The sequence below is a fragment of the Sinocyclocheilus rhinocerous genome, unplaced genomic scaffold (assembly GCF_001515625.1).
Source record: "Sinocyclocheilus rhinocerous isolate Xijiao unplaced genomic scaffold, SAMN03320098_v1.1 scaffold1063, whole genome shotgun sequence".
In the NCBI taxonomy this organism is placed as follows: Eukaryota; Metazoa; Chordata; class Actinopteri; order Cypriniformes; family Cyprinidae; genus Sinocyclocheilus; species Sinocyclocheilus rhinocerous.
The window spans coordinates 315625-333681 of record NW_015625586.1 but is presented as its reverse complement, the minus strand read 5'-3'; the positions used below and the strand labels follow the sequence as shown (position 1 = coordinate 333681).

Sequence of the window (18057 nt, the reverse complement as noted above, 5' to 3'; positions counted from 1 at the left end):
ACATATTTACATTTTTTTTTGCTGAGATTTGATGCAGTGACACAATTTTGCATTGTGATTACGCGATGACGTCACCGCGCAATGACATCGCGTCATTTAGCAACTTTTAGTAACAAATCAATCTTCCTTTAGCAACTTCCCCTAAAAATTAGTTGGCAACACTGATTGCAATGGGCCTTCTTGGTAAGAATGAGTGATCTTATGTAACGCCTGTCAACGTGCCTCTTCTTGCAAGAACTAGCTTCTTCACTTCTGCTCTTGTAGCAGATGTATCTATGCGTACCCACAGACGTTCTATAGGCTCTCAACGCATATGAACAACAATGTGCTTATTCAAAATACAAACAAGAGTCGTGGCGCGAGGTGGAGCTTAGCGGTTAAACTCTCGTTTTACTGTCCACAGCAGCTCCCCAAGTGATTTAAAATCAGTTTAAGGGACTTTATACACCTACTACGTTGTAGGTATTTATATAGGTAGATATTTTGTTATATTTGTGGGTGTTTTGATAAAGAGAATGCAGACCCCAAAAGGGGAGCTCCGCGTGTTCTGTAATGTGACACAAAGAGCTGTCAAGAAGGGGGAGGGCACGTTACAACATAGATAAAAAAGCTCATGAGTTGTTCTCCAATGACAGAGCACCCGACACAACGTCAGGGTCTGGCGTTACATTTGCCTTTTTACCAAAGTTGTACATTCGGAGCCGTGCCATCCAACGTGGCGATCCCCCAGCCAACCCAAGAGCGGGGTAAAAATACTGCAGTGGATCTGAACGACTGGATTTTTAGCTGAATCGATAACACAGAGGCTGCCAGTCGAAGATTAACGGTTTAAAAAAAAATAAAAAAACTACTACAAGGCAGCTCCCCCTGAAACGGGCTGCAAGGTAAGAAGAGTCAAAGAACTGCATAAAGTTTTCTCATAAGCTACAAGCGAGAGCTTTTCAACTGAATTGCAACCGTTTCCTTAACATACAGTATATGCATGTGTGGATAGGAGTTGGATGCATTACCTTAGAAGTTCTTATTTTCTTACTAGTTTCTACCAACAAACGAGTAAGAAACTATCAAATTGTGTCCAATTGCATTTGAGACTTTGCATAAAAGTTTTAAAGGGGCCATACGATGCGATTTTAAGTTTTCCTTTCTCTTTAGAGTGTTACAAGCTGTTCGTGAATAGATAAGATCCCTAAAGTTGCAAAGACTAAAGTCTCAAACCCAAAGAGATATTCTTTATAAAAGTTAAGACTGGTTCACGCCCTCCTAAAACGGCTCGTTTAAACTCGCCCCCACATATCTACATCACTATGTGGGAAGATTTGTAAAACGCCGCCCAAATGTTCACGCAAAGAAAGAAGGCGTAACTTTTATTCTCGCTGTAGTATTGTTGCCGCTGCCATGTCGTGAAGGCGCTGTGTTTTGTTGTGAAAGCGAAACTACATTGTTTGGCCTTCCAAAAGAGGACACAACTAGAAATCAGTGGTTAAGTTATATTTACAACACTGTTCCAGTTCCAACAGTTCAACCCAAATATTCAGATGTGTGCAGCGCATTTTACGGAGGACGTGGACTGTTTCCTGGGAGAGTAGCCTACAATGCCGGTGTTCTGACAAACGCGTTTCAGAAAGGCGGGGCATAGAGGAGCAACAATAATGTACATTATGTGGAAAATAATGTGTTTTTTTAACCTTAAACCACATAAACACATTTAATTACACCAAATACACAAAATACTGTTCTTTTTAGCAACATCATATGACCTCTTTAACTCAGTCACTGATTTTGTTCTTTAATACATTAAATTGGTTCTATGATCAAGTCTGTCTTTAATCAGTATTTACAGTTTATTTGCAGGCAGAAACAATGAGTGTAAATGCATTGGTGGTGTGTGATATATTATATTCCTGGATTCCTAAAATTCCTATGTTCCTAAAATACCGTCAGCTGCCAAATTTGCACCAAGCTGGTGATGTTGCAGAAAATTTCAGCCAAAAATGTACCTTGTGTATATTAATTTAAACTTTTAAGTCAAAATATATTTATATAGCACAATAAAAGCAACAGAAGTTGACACAAAGTGCTGCACAATTTAGAAAATCATATAGAATATTTATACAAACTTCCATATAAATACCAAATAATAAATAAATAATTTTTACAGTTTCAGAAACAATCATATTTCAAAAACAAAGATTAACGGCCAGCTTTTGTTGCAGACAAAAACATTTTGAAACATCGTAACATTGGACTTGTTGTTAGTTGCTGTAATATGTGAAGTTGTGTTTTTTACGTGAAGTTGTTTCTTATCTTTCTTACCCTGAAACACAAGTAAAATTTGCTTCTTTTAAGCTGACAAATATAAACAGTGTGGGTACCCACATGGACAGTGAGAGCAAAGGAGAGGGTGTCAATTTCAATATTTCAGTCAGTGGTGTTGATACTGTCTACATAGTCATGTGCTCTCTTATGCGCAGTTGCGCAAATGAAATCAAATGAGACTGGCACAGAAAAATAGCACAGCCAATCAAATAACTGGTTGAGTGGGAAGGTCACTGGCACTTGTAGAAAAGGCACTCGGAGGATTAACAACGAGGCAAAGAAAATCTGTTCACTTTCCCACTAGGTTTAGTTAGCTTTTGTCTTTCTTTATTGTGTAATTGGCAGAGTAGTCATGCCAAACAGCTACCTAGACATGCAAGAGCATGGAGACAAGAGAGAGATGAGATGTTTACTTTTCTCATGTCACAAGATCATCATAGAGGCATCGGACACCTTGAAAACTTTCCACTTCACAAAGTCCGCTTGTCAGTCAACTCGGCTCTGACGCAGTAACACACCTCTTTCTCCTTCTCTCACATGCTCTCTCACTCTGTCTTTGCTAAAGAGAGGGATCTGGACATCTGTACTTTTCCACTCTCACAGTGGAGAGCGCTTAGATCCCAGAGGAAGACCCAACTCTATGTATGTTTTGCAAGACCCCTCTTTCCATTAAACATATTTATTGGACTGTCCCGCTTTTAATGCAAGTAAACATTATTTTTATGTATTAAGCTCACTTAAGGTCTTGTTTAGTAAGATTTTACCAGATAATTTTTTTATCTTTATTATATGTAAATGTAAAACATGTATATTTTTCTTTTTGTTAGTTTATTTGATTATATTTATGCAACCCTTGTATTTATGTAACTTTGTAGGCTCAGATGCTGACATGGCATTAAAATCTATACTACTACTACTACTAGATCCCCGAGCTGGGCCCTTCTTCATACGGTGGGTAAATAGTGCTAGACCTGACTCTTTCAAGTCAACGTTTACCCATATGACCTCTTTAGCTGTGAAACTGTATGCAGACGCATGACTTTATGCCCCGGTTCAGGGGTTTTCAAACTTTTTAAACCCTTTTAATACCTGCAAATATGATGATCCCCTTTCATGAAATATAAAGGCAACTATATACATGACATGCATTTTCATGTATACAGACCCAGTTATACTTTGGAAAGCATTGAATTATAAAGACAAGTCTGTCATTTATCATTGCACTTAACGAAAATTATTAAAACATAATGTTGAAAATATATTTATATATTTACCCAATATTAGAGATTTTTTCAATTAAAAAATATTTTCATAACGGTTTTTTCTTTCTTTCTTTTTTTAATTTCTATTTGTTCATTGTTAATCATACAAAAACAAAACACATACAATAACCAACGTAGGCATTATTTTTTACAATAAAACAAGAACACTGATGCATAATTGTTACCAGATATGTATGTCGTCAATCCTGGAGACAAAATAATTTCATTTTCCAAATGCTTTGTATTGTATAGCACTTTTCATAATAAATAGTATCATTAAGTGAACATAGTGTCATATAATTAACAAGACATACATTGTAAGAAAGGGGAGATATAGAAATTTGATCAGATTACCTATGTATCCCTAGTACTACTTGCTCACAAAATACTAATCTTGTGAGGTAGAATAACTTCACTCGCTGGACTAGAGGTTACATAAACATTTTACAGTTTATAGTACAGTACTTGAAGTGCTTTTCACTTTAAATTAGCCAACTAAATTAGTTACTATAACACTGTAAGTAAAATATATTTGAAAAACAGTGTTTTTTTGTATGGTGCTACGGTATGACATAGAATAAATTTTTTCTTGTATTTATTATTTTTTTTACAGCTGTTTAATTACATCAGTGGCATACTGTATTTGTGCTTCACATACTGTAATTTATCTCCGAACATTAAGTAAGTTCCCATATCTCTGGAGCCTTAGCTTGGAAACAAGCTACAACTCAAAGAGCTTTTTGATTTCTAACAGTTGGAAATAAACAGCAATTAACTGGCCTAAATTTTCTTGTACAGTCCTGGTTGTGTGTTTCACAATCACAAGGAGGGCCTCTGTATGTTGAAAATCATGTGAAATACAGTTTTTGACAAAATTAGTTTTGAACCAACGGGACTCTGATGCTGGAATTGTGTTCGCAGGCTGTAGCTGTGGTTGCCTTCTGTTTACTTTTAAATATTTGGCCTGATCTGTATGCAAACATTTATTATTTGTCAAATTAACAAGACTTTAAGCCACCAAGCATACACACTTCTATGTTTGTCATTCGCCTGTGTTCAGCTGAGCTCTTTATCTCCACTTGAGAATGTCTGGATTATTTCTAAGATAAAGAGAATTAGATGTACTGTACGGGTTAGTGACAAAGAAGGAGTGAAAGTATGCCATAAATAAATAAAACACAAATTATAAACTGATTTTATATTAATAAAAGAAGAGATTAAAATAAATTATTACAAGTTTTTTAAAAATGCATTATGTTGAATAAAACAAGCACATGGACCTATACATAATATAAGGCAACTAATTCATTTAGCCTCTCTTCACTCTGGTTTTCTGCTCTCAGTGTTGTACATTCTGCACCATAATCTTCTGTTTACCTTGAAATGAGAAGAAAAGTGATAGCTGGAGGGAACCAGGGAGATGGCCAGTTGGTTTTGACTTTTTGACTTTACTCACTCCAACTTACATAAAGAACACAATGAATCCTTTCACTTCTCTCCAGGGAAGAGGGAGAGAGTCCAAGAAAAAATGAGAGAGGTAAATACAGCGAAGTGGAGAGATAGATGAAGAGAAATAGAGGGTTAGCGGTTCCCCGTGGTTTTCTGCGAAATGGGTGTACTTGTCCAGGAAGGTGTCTTATGTACTGTGAACATCATGTTGAACATATTCTTTTCTCTTGTACGTCACTGTCTTAGACCTTCTGTTGACAACAATTTAATTGCTGAGAACCTGAAAGGAACATTATAAAAATGAATCGTTTCACCATTTTAACCATGATGGTTAAAACAAGCAGCTACGCTGGAAGCAGTGTTGTTATTGGTAACTAAAACTATTAAAAATGGATTTCATTAATAGAAATAAAGCTGAAATAAAATACAAAAATACATTTTAAAATGCAACAAAAATTGAAATGCAACTAAAATAAGTAAGTTGAAGTAGTAAAATTGCTAAAGCTGAAATAAAATGAAAGATAAAGAGAAATGAAAATGACAAGGAGCACATAACAACATTACTAAAACAAACTAAAATGAAAATGAAAACAGAAAATATAAAAATAAAATCTAATTCGAAATATTAGTATATGAATCATACTAAAATAAGACTGACTGGTCATTGTTCATGTTCTCCAGCATTTAGTGACAAATGTTGTGTCCTCTCTAGATGGAGAAGCCGCCGTTGCCCAATGATGAGGATGGTAGTGTATTGACTGAGAGTCGATCAGACACGGCTCTGGTGGCGGCAGATGAAGAAGGGTCTGCGGGTGCTGATGGGCCAGAGGACGACAGGCCAGCGTGGGACAGTAAGCTGCAGTATGTGCTCGCTCAGGTGGGCTTTAGTGTTGGCCTGGGCAATGTCTGGAGGTTCCCCTATCTCTGCCACCAAAATGGAGGAGGTGGGTACTTTTGTTTATTGTATGTCTTTGTGAAATTGAGCTGTTTGTTAACGTAATCACACACTCTCTGTCTTCAGGTGCCTTTATGTTACTGTATGTGATGCTGTTGCTCATTATCGGGGTTCCTCTGTTCTTCATGGAGCTGGCCGCTGGGCAGAGCATCCGTCAGGGCAGCATCGGGGTCTGGAAGCACATCTCACCTCGCCTCGCCGGCATCGGTTACTCCAGCTGCATGGTAAAACACTCTCTATATGAGAATAACTAATATTTTAGTACTTGAAGAAAATGATTTTATTGCATTATAACATTGAGCTTATATATACACGTATATGCATAGAAATATACATGTAGACGTGTGTACACATTAATATATATATATATATATATATATTTTCCAGTGCATAGTATACATTATAACAAAGATAGACAAAAATAGTGTGTTGACATTTTTTCAGAGGTGTTATTGGTGAGTGTATATTTAAAACAAGCTGAAAGGTGTCATGTTTCGTCGGGTGGTTACATGACATGGGATTTTTTAAACTTGATTTATGGGCTTTAGCTTCTGTAAATCCCTAGATTAGTTGCAACAGGAAATGTGTCTGTATACAGGCAAAAAAGCCACAAATATTTTGTGGCTGATGCAATAAAATTAGAACATTTAGAGAAAATATTTGTATCATGCTGGGTAGAATTGTCAAAACAGAAGTGTCAGTTTTATTCTGAGGCTTTAAAAAAACGCAGCCAGCTTTAGTTCACTGTTATGAGAAGTGTTTCTAAAGTAGCTGCAATCTATACACGCATGTTGATATATATTCTGTGTTTGTATGTGAGGAGTGGGAGTATTTCCTCTCTGTACGAAAATATAAGAGGATTTCCTGTGTGCTTTTGCATATGTGTGCTTGTATGATAACAGTATCAGATTGTCAGTAAGACCATAAGTTCCATAATGTTGGTATCTTACACGATATGGGAGGTTATCTGAGTTTGTCTTTCAGTAACAGAACCAGTAAAGATAATGACAATGACTATTCTGTTCAGTTTAAAATGATATATCTACACAGGCGTTTTCATGCTGCTCTTGTTTTTCTCAGGTTTGTTTCTTCGTGGCCCTGTACTATAATGTGATCATTGCCTGGTCTCTGTTCTATATGGGGAATTCATTCCAGTATCCATTGCCATGGGAACAGTGTCCTGTAGATATGATCTCAAACCAGACAGGTATGTTGCTCACAAACACATAATCACTTGAAATGGCCATTTCGAGTCATTTTGTAGTCATATACCATAGACTGTATAAAAACATGGGCGTAGTGTCTGTGACGTCACCCATTGGATTCTGAAGAGAGTTTTTGAAGCTCAAAGTGGGCGGAGCCGGCCGTCGCCATCTTTGCAGCTCATCACCGCGTGTCACTCCCAGATAATCGAAAATGGGCAAAGAGGCGGGAGCTGGTTGCTGAAACCACACCCACCTAGCTCAATGCCGGTGACGGCAGCGGCAATCCACCTGTCACTCAAGCCACGCCCTTAATTATGCAGAACTTTAAGGCTTAACATAATTTAAACGGATGACTTATAAAAAAAAATTCACCCCCCTCACAGTTGTCATGAAGGGCAAAATTAGCTATATAGACCAAAACCACTTTTTGCACCAGGCTGGAAACACATTTTTTTCTGCTGTAAAGTTGGGCATTTTAACATGGGGAGTCTATGGGACTGACTCCCTTTTGGAGCCAGCCTCTAGCGGCCAGTTGATGAATGACCGTTTTAGTCACTTCCGTGTTGGCTTCACGAGAGAGACGGGGAGGTTGCCGCTTGCCATATACACATAAAATGAGTAATTAGTTTCTTACCATAGTACTATTCAAAAGTTTGAGGTCAGAAAGTTTTTTTTTTTTTTTTTTAAGAAATTAATACTTTTATTCAGCAAGGATGCATTACACGGATCAAAAGTGACAGTAAAGATATTTATAATACAAAAATTGTTAAATTAATGCTGTTCCTTTGAACTTTCTTTTCATCATAAAGTCCTGAAAATAAGTAATACGTTTAATTTAAAGCATCACAACTGTTTTAAACTGATAATAATAAGAAATGTTTCTCGAGCAGCAAATCTGCATATTTTAATGATTTCTAAAGGATCATGTGACAGTGGCTGCTGAAAAGTCAGTTTTGCCATCACATGAAAATATATTAAAATAATGTATGTATGTGAAATTTATATTTAGTTTTATTTTAAAGTATTATATAAGCAATAACGGTTTCCAAAAGACAAAAATGAACAAACAAATAAAATATGAAAAATAAATAAATAAATAAAAAAAAATTTGGGAAAATTAAACGCACAGTATGCAGTAATGAAAACATCAAGTTTTTAAAATAACAGTAAAACACACTGCATTCAAACTTTAGGTCAAGGGTTCAATGGAAGAATACATTTCGTTATTGCCTTAGGCAAAGGCACAAAGGAAAATCAGTTTTTCTATTCAAATATGGAAAAAAAATTGAATAGTGTTAGCAATCCACTAATGAGCACTTCACTAGTCAGTTACTCACATACATCCCTGATAATTATACTCTTTGTATATTGCGTGACTTTGATATAAAGGGTTTTTGTACGGCTGTGTTGTAACACATCTCATCTTCTTGTCTTAGTGAAGGAATGTGCGTCAAGCTCTCCTACCTCATATTTCTGGTTCAGAAAGGCTCTGGATATCTCAGACTCCATAGATCAGTCAGGAGAGTTTAACCCCATCATGACCGGTTGCCTGCTTGCAGCCTGGGCTTTAGTGTGTCTCGCAATGATCAAGGGCATCAAGTCTTCTGCTAAGGTATACCATGCACACATGTTTGTTTCTCTATCATGTTGGAGACTTTTCTTGTAAATCTATTGTTTGTTACTGAGCGAATGATATTTTCTATCCCTTAACCTCAGACAAAGCTTACTATATTGTAAAAAATAAAGAATTGTATCAAGCCATTTTCCTGCAATGTTGGTGTTTTGCTATTTTTGTGAGGTTTTAGTATCCTTGAAGGGATATTTGGTTCCCAGTGTGTTCAAAATTGTTGGCAAAACATGTAAATAAATGGAATCAGCAGATGTTTCATAGTGAAATCAAAACATAAAAAGATCATGATCTGTCTCTTCTTTTCTTTAGGTGATGTATTTCTCCTCTGTGTTCCCTTACGCTGTGTTGATCTGTTTTCTAATCAGAGGGGTCATGTTGGACGGCGCTGTAGAGGGCATCAAATATATGTTTTATCCTAAGGTGACAACAAGAGCTCACTCCCATCAAATGCAATATCTAAATGTGATTGTGTAATCATAGTCTATTCCTCCCTGTCTTTATTAGCTGGAGATTTGGGGGGAAGTGCAGGTGTGGCGTCAGGCTGCTACACAGGTGTTCTTCGCACTGGGTCTGGGTTACGGCTCTGTGATCGCTTACTCGTCCTACAATCCTGTGCATAACAACTGCCACCGGGACGCCATCATGGTCTCAGGCATCAACTTCATGACCTCAGTATTGGCCTCTCTGGTTGTCTTTGTGGTCCTCGGTTTCAGAGCTAAGAACATTGCTTTGGGTTGTGTTGCAGCGTAAGTGAGAATCTGTGTTCATTTTCCTCCTTTTTTGCTTGAAATACAATTGTATCTCTCACTTTAATTTATGAAAGTGTTATGAAATAGACACACATCACTGTTCACACATATTTTTAAATGTTTTTGAACAAAGTCTCTCATGCTCACCAAAGCTACATTTGAACAAATTCAGAGTAAAAACAGTAATAATGTGAAATATTATTACAATTTAAAATAACTTTTTCTTTGAATATTACAAAATATAATCACAAAATTATAACCTTTCATTGAAGTAAAACAATTTGAAAGTGGGGGAAACTCACATTATGAAATAAATGTTTTTCTCCAATAGCCACAATTATTGGCACCCCTAGAAATTCTTCATAACAACGTTTATTTCATTATGAGATCCCCCCCCCCTTCACAGCCACCTTCGCTCATACTTACCAAGGGTGCCAATATTAGTGGAGGGCACTGTATATACAATAGATCCAGATAATAGTTTTTCTCTGTTACTAAAAATGATTTCACAATTTCTTTATATTGATATTACATGTAATGTTAATATCACTCTGTAGTAATGTGGCCAGGATGGCAGGAATGGCTACAACAGGTTCGTCGGAGCATTGGTGGCCATGGTTCAACATTTCAGACCCCGAATCAGTGACTCTTCAAGACTACAGAGAATGGTACAGCCACTATGGAAGCCTGCTAGGGTCAAACATCACTGACTGTGACCTGGAAAGAGAAATGAGCAAGGTGGGATTCACATATATGTATGTGCTTCAGTGCATATTCAGTATCCAAATGTGTCTCACTATCATAATGAAACTGTTTCTGGTTGTGAGAGTCCATCTGCGTTGATCCTGTTTCTATTTCTCTTAGGGTGTGGAGGGCACGGGTTTGGCGTTCATAGCATTTACAGAGGCGATGGCATTGTTTCCAGCAAGTCCATTTTGGTCGACTTTGTTCTTCCTCATGCTGCTGAATTTAGGCCTCTCCACCATGTTTGGCACCATGCAGGGGATTCTTACCCCACTCATGGACAACTTCCGAGTGCTCGGGCGCCACAAGACCATGTTGACGGGTACACACAAATAGACATGCTCATATACTAAAGGATATTGTGCCGTGGCTGTAAATGTCACATAACTTGGCTGTATCATTTGTATAATTTGCAGTGTGTAGCTGTATCCTGGGCTTCTTCATTGGCCTGCTGTTCACTCAGAGAAGTGGCAACTATTTTGTGACCATGTTTGATGACTATTCTGCCACACTGCCACTGATCATCGTTGTGGTTTTTGAAACCTTCAGCGTGGCGTGGATTTACGGTGCTGATCGGTGAGATGATAGATTTTTAAGATGATTATCTTGGGGTTAATATGGTTTGTGTGATCGGCCGTGTGTAGTTTTTTTGATCCTCATTGTATTTGCTGTTCTCCAGTTTCTTGGATGATGTGGAGGTGATGCTGCACTGGCGCCCTCCGGTGATTTATCGCTATTTGTGGAAGTATGTGTGTCTGCTCGGCATGGTGGGACTGCTGGCTGCTAGTCTTCTCCGCATGGTCTTCAAACGGCCCACTTACACAGCTTGGAACCACACCACGGTATTATACACTCTCAAATGAGATGGACCATTATAAACTAACTTCCATGTAAAAAAAAAAAAGAATGATGACTGTAGATACCTTTAAAGGGATAGTTCACCCAAAAATTCTGTCATTGATTACTCACCCTCATGTCGTTATAAAACCTGTAAGTCCTTCATTCATCTTCAGAACACAAATTAAGATATTTTTTAAGAAATCCGAGAGCTTTCTGACCCTGCATAGACAACAATGCAACTACCACGGTCAAGGTCCAGAAATGAATGAATGAAGGTCTTCCGGGTTTGGATCGACAAGAGGGTGAGTAATTAATGACAGAATTGTAACCCGAAGGTCATGGGTTCGAGTCTCAGGTCCGGCAGGAATTGTCAGTAAGCGGAGAGAATAACTAGCACTCTCTCCAACCTCAATACCATTCTGACGGCACCCATTCACTGCAAATCTGGGATGGCCTGAGTGTGAGTAAATTTTTAGCAAATTTTCATTTTTAGGTGAACTATTCCTCTAAGAAAGATGCACACTTAGAATTAATATCAAATTACAGCTTCTCCAAAGGACATCATGAAATTACACTCATGTCATACAGAATATAGCTGGTGGAGGCAGTTTTTAAAAATGTATCAGAATTATCAATGTTACTAGAATACTAATATTTTTGTATACTTTTCTGCAAGGAAATGGTTTTTAGAGGTTCAAAGTTTCTTTGAGTATGAAAATATTAGTTGTTAACTTTTTTAATAAGCTTGTTTTAGCCTGGAAATGGTTATAATATCAAGAGGAAATTGTTATATGTTATTAATAGAGTTACATGAAAAGTCAACATAAATGTCGGATGTAAATTAAGTACACAAATTATTTTGTAGTTTTCAGTGACCGTAAAATACTACAATGTTTTTAGTAAAGCCACAGATGATAGTATAAATGATCTGACTATCAAATGGCGCAGATTGCACAAATAATAGGTTAAAGCTACTTTGTCAAACAGAAAGCACAGCTCATGGTTGAGCATCACCCACCCACTCCTAATATATCTACATATGTGACCCTGGACATAAATAACACTAGTATATTTGTAGCAATAGCCAAAAATGCATTGTATGGATTTTTCGAAAATTGACCCTTATGACTGGTTTTGTGGTCCAGGCTCACATATATGTTTTAATTTTCCGGTTTGTACAACTCCACTGGTACATGTAATACAATGCAATTTAAGCCATAACTCATGATGCCAAACTTTGACTGCACAGGAAGAAAAGGCTTTACATTCATAGTGCACAGTTTACAGTATCATTGAATTGTGAGATCAGAAGAACAATGCAGAACAGTTAATAAATGACTGCTATGTGGACCCTCAGCTTGAATCAGGTGTGTGAACACAAATACTACAGATTAATTTCATGGTCCTTTGATGGTTATTAGGGGTGGGAAAGCATTATGGAGGTGTTTGCATGTTTACTTCATTTGTGAGTATTCTTTTTATTCATTCACTTCTGTTGTAATGTAATTTGACAGTACATACAGAATAGTTTGGATACTTTAGAGTGTGTGTCAAAAACAATATTTTGTAATTACCATCACAATTTGTGCCATGCTGAAGAGTCACTGCATATTGTCTGTACCAAATAAAAAGTTCTTTGGTCATAGATGTGAGAGCACATTTCTTTCATTAATATTTATTTTGTTTACCAGTATGTTTTTAGAAGATTATAAGTTCACTTAAGTTCAATTCAAATATTTTTAAAATTTTATACAGTTTTCATAATAAATATTGTTGCGAAGGGGTTTTAAGACAGAACGGATTTCAGACCAGAATTTAAAGAAAGCAGAATGAAACTGTAATAATGTCAGGGAAAATGCACACAAAATTAAACAATTTAACTATTTTCCTCTAAAATTTTCTTTAGACTCTATAGTTACACCTTTTATTTTATTTATTATATGTGGAACATTAAAAACCCATCTGTATGAAGTGAAAACCTTTGTGAGCTATTTTTACCTGATATACCTTATCCTTAACCTAAAAGAATGTTTGTTTGTGTAACCATCCAAAAAATATAGACAGGTTGATTCAGTCTGTTTTCATGCTATTATTATGAAAATAAGAATTTGACCTGACAACCGGTTGATTTAGATTTTAGGCTATATGAAATCTTACATTATCTGGCAAGCAGTTATAATTATTATATAACTGCATTATTAATGAATTGCCAAATTATCAGTATTATTTAAATCTGCAAATACACTATATCACTGTAGTAAACGCAAGGTGGCGATAGACTGCACATAAACTTTCACACAGGGACCTCAGGTACCATCACACGATGCTGAGAAACTCTGCGCACAAACACAACTTTTATTTACAGGTGACAGACTGTGTGATATAGCCTACTATAGACTATAAAAGGTTAATTACATGAGGAATGTAGCAGCTAAAAAAAAGCTTTTATTGATTATATAAAAAATATGTCAATGTCTTTATGCTTTATGAGACATCTATTGTGTTAGCATATTATATATATTATTAGGCTATAATATATTCTGGACCACGGACACAGAGAGAGAGATAACTGAACTACAGATAGTAAGGCAAATCTGAGAGAGAGAGAGAGAGAGAGAGGCGCACGGGACAGGAGCATACCGGTCGGACTCGGAAGTCGCGAGGATGGAGATCCGTCCAGACCGCTTTAAGGCTCAGGCAGGAAAAACATTGGGGAAAATACACAGGTGAGGAAGTATCTTGCTATCCTCAAAGCATTTTGGTACTTTAAGAAGTTTTCCTTTAATTGTTTTATATTTCTCTCTTGGTTTCTGTGTATTCTTGTTTAAAAACTAAACATAGTGTTCAAAAGTGATTTACGTCGAAATTGAGGTGTTGAGAAAACTTCTGGAATTCAAAGGCGATGAGTTTATGTCAGTGACCTGAGCTGACAGCACATTTACTGAGGAAAGATGCTGGTGGAACCGTATTATATCAAGTTCACTGTAGCCAAAAAGTGCTGTGTTCCCTTCTCTGTGCATGTGTATCCTGCCTCAACTCAAGATGTCAGGTGCAAACCCTTGTCGTGATTGACTCTCAGTCAAAGGTCTTCTTATGTAATCTGTTTGCATGTAATGCGTCCACTCTGTCCGATTGAGGAGATTGTCCAGAAGGATCAGATTAGTTCGCGGCTAACCCGGTGCCATCCGACTCATGGCGTTGATGGCTTGCTCTCTCTAGTATCTGTGCGCTAGGCATGGGCCGGTATGAGATTTTGACGGTATGATAACCTCCGTCTTCAACGTCTCTAGCCTGTGTTAACGGGCGTTTACAGACTTCATATTTTCACATAAATTACATTTTAGAAAACGATTGCATTGCAACGCAGTTTGTGCAAGTCGAGACGAGTTGCTTGCAATAAGACAAAAAATGGCCTGTTGCCGATCGCGTAAGTTCCAGAGGAAGCTCCTTCAGTCGTCATACACACACACAGGTGACTGAGCGCTCGCTCGCACCAACAGGAGGAGGAGGATTGTGTTACTCTCTACACTGCACTCAACCTGAGGGATTCCTACACTTTCAGTCTTTGAGGACACACGAAAAACAGCGCATACCGCAGGAACAGTACAACGGAAAATATTAGCGGTTTTGAAACCGTGACATTTTCAAATCGCGGTATACCTTGAAACCGGTAATCGGCCCATGCCTACTGTGCGCGTGAGCGAGTTATTTCAAATGAACCTTTTTATTCCACCTAAGCCTCAGGTAGCGTTGCGCATCACCGAACAGCTCGCGCTCAGAACATTTGCAAGTTCTGATTCCACGCACTAGTTAATAAAGCGGACCGCTCTCAGAGAACAGGAAGTCAATGGCCAAATTTGGTCTTAATACGCCATGAGTACTTAGTAGTAAACATAATACAAACGTTCCATAGCCTACAAAAAGAACAAGTAGGCTATTTTATATGCTAGCCTATTAGTAATAAGAATGAATGGTAGCTAAATAAAGTAATTACTTCAACAACTAAACTGTATTATGTTTTACAACTAATTAAGAAGGAAGGAAGTATTTTGTCTTGACAGATTTGGTGTTGAGCACATTTGGCTGGCGGGGGAGTGTTTTAAATACCTTGTTAATTCGATATCTGTCTTAGGTGCAAATTCAGACAGGATGAACTGCTCAAAGGTCAAAGTACATCCCTTTCAAGAAAAAGTTCATCTAATGCCTGGAAAAATGTTTGATAACCACTAACATCAATGTCCTGTTTTATAAAAAAAGTATTTAAAATAAATATACAAGATCATCACACAGTCACGTCAATATCCAATGGTGACACATGGATAATTGTGCGTGCATCTATTAATCATTTAGAGTCTAATATCATCCCATAACATTTTGCATAACCATGCGCTTTCTCACGTACGCTTCCAATGGATTTTAGGTAGCAACGAAACATTTAAATCCAACTCGAAAATAGCCCATGAGAAACACACACAGCTGTCGGCCCTACAAATCCCTGCACGCCCCCTCCCCATCACTTCCTCTTCTCTGTGATCTCGCTGGATTAAGAGAAGGGCGGCACGCGACTCCCATTTTTTAGCGGCGCTGCATGTGCGCAGTAGTTTCCCTCAGTGAGTGAATTTAGCCTAATATAACTTTTCGAATAAATCTCATATTTGATAACCTGTGCCTTTAAGTGTAGTGTGAAACGAAAGGCATTGTATCTGTGGAAAAGTTTGTGTTAAAAGTAAACTGCTGATCTGGATTTCTGCCTCTCCTCTTTAGCTGTGACTCTGTGTCCCTGATAATATTTTAGAGAAAGCATCAGCAGCTGATTAATCATTCAAAGCTCAGCAATGCGTCTCCTTCTCCTACTGTTTCAGCCTCACAGGCCAGCAAGCACACACCTCACACCTGCAGTTTTCCCTCTGTCATCCCTCCTCCATCTCTCCACCTCACTCTGCACATTCAGTCATCCCTCATTGAGGAATAGATGCTTTTTCAGACCTGTGAAATTTGGTTTTTTAATATAGTAAATTCTCTTAAAACACACTTTTCACTGTTTGTTGACAATGGCCAACATATGGCTCACAGGTAAATACAAATTTTTCTTAAAAAATCATTGACATCTGTATACATTGTAAACATTTTTAAGACTCTTGTTTTGCAAGGGATAATTTCATAGCTTTATGATCCTGAATACATAATTCAAATACCATTTTCACACATAGTAAATCATTTGACAAAATTAAAGTTTGATCAATTACAGCTATTCTGTTTATTGGGAGCTTGTGAGAATGGTTCCTGACATAGGAGTTATATGCTGAGAATTAAAATGAAACAGCCACACAGTTCTTTGTAAAAATATGAAAATAGCACAATGGTCGCTGGAGTTTGGCGAAACCATGCCACTTAAGTTGAGAGCATCACGTGACTCCAGCTATTCTGTTTACACAATTATTTTACTTCAGTGATTTTTACACATCACATCTTATTTCAAAGCATGTGCTTCATCTCTCTTTCATAACCAAATACACTAACTTTTAAAAAAAAAAATTATTTGTGATGACCCAAGTTTAGCATGCATGTAAGTGCCAGTAGTTGAAGAAACACTCAAATATCTTGTACTCATTAATATCTTTGTTCCATAATGAATTCAATTTTTGTTCAGATTTCTGACACGTTCTGATTCCAAGAGAAACATTTAGGTCTTAACTAAAAATTAAATTAAAACTTGCATTTACAATTAAGCATCTTACCAATTGTGGTAAGATAATGTTTCTTAACTGTGCCAGGCACTATTTTGCACAGATTTTTATTCTTGTTTGTCGTTCCTGTTTTTCGTGTTGACTAGACTGCTTATCTGAAAGCATGTGAAGGTCAGGCTGCTGGGATGTGTATAAGTTTGCATGTGTGTGTGTGTGTGTGTGTGTGTCAGGAGGGGGGAAGTATCTCCCCAGGTGACACGGTCCCACTGAGACCCAATCTGTTCAATAGACGCAGGGGAGGGTCAGAGGAGTTTGGCATAAAAATCCTAGAACAACACTGATGGTAGAACAGAAAGAAATGTGTAGGGGAGGGGCAAACGAGATTTGTGGATGAGTTTTAATCTGTTACCTTTTTACAATATCATCAGAATTTTTCATGAAATTAACCAAACAAGGTCAGAGTGGCGAGTAGATTCAGATCAGAACACCTCTCTGTACATGAAACAACAGGATAGTGAGACAAGATGATAAAAGGATGAACAGAACATAGATGAAGTGATGGTCAGAGAGAGAGAGAGGGGGCAGGGAGAGAGAACTGTAGGATTATGTAATTTTTTTTGACTGTTGTGCCTTCATCCTCTTACAGCAAGATTAAATGGGAAAGAGTGCATGTGTGTCAATGTATGTTTGATGTGCTTGTGTGCGTAAAAGACCTTTGGTGTCAGCAGAAATCTACATGTCTTACCTCTTAAATACAATTTTGCAACAGTAATGAACCATGTAACATGATCTTGCACTACAATATGAGATGCATTAGAGCATGATTTGTAATTCTGTATTTTTTTTTTTTTATCTGTGATGGTCACATGGTGTAATACATGTTCATCGTAAATAATCATAATGCTGTCCTGCAACATGTAAATATTGTAAAACTGTCATTGTTCATTGTTGAAAATTATGTAGGCTAAAAGGTGGCTATGTCTGAAATCACATACTTTCTTTTGAATAAGTACTTTAGTTAGTAAGCACTTACGTAGTACTATAGTATGAATGTGTGTAGTATGAATGCAATCTGGATGTACTACATTGATTATACTGTAATTTTCATGCAACCTATCAGCATCAGTTGCGTCTCCTCATGGTCATTCACAACTCCACTGAATGCACACATAATCCTGCTGGAAGTAGCTCATATATATATATATATATATATATATATA

General features: G+C 37.3%; 2 protein-coding genes across 2 annotated transcripts in view; both read left to right on the top strand.

Moving 5' to 3' along the window:
* Positions 1-655: 655 nt before the first annotated feature.
* slc6a16a (solute carrier family 6 member 16a) lies at positions 656-11180 on the top strand. Its single transcript, XM_016570607.1, has 11 exons — positions 656-884; positions 5740-5971; positions 6049-6206; positions 7063-7189; positions 8624-8799; positions 9127-9237; positions 9322-9563; positions 10124-10304; positions 10431-10632; positions 10727-10886; positions 10990-11180. The coding sequence occupies exons 2-11, from the start codon at positions 5740-5742 to the stop codon at positions 11171-11173; spliced, it is 1773 nt and encodes a 590-aa protein (XP_016426093.1). The 5' UTR covers positions 656-884; the 3' UTR covers positions 11174-11180.
* A 2572-nt stretch (positions 11181-13752) lies between these two features.
* Positions 13753-18057, top strand: part of LOC107754185 (vesicular glutamate transporter 1-like) — a 28220-nt gene continuing 23915 nt past the window's right edge. The window contains exon 1 of the mRNA XM_016570550.1: positions 13753-13876. Within this exon, the coding sequence (XP_016426036.1) occupies positions 13815-13876 (62 nt within the window). The 5' untranslated portion in view covers positions 13753-13814. The remainder of the gene's footprint in view (positions 13877-18057) is intronic.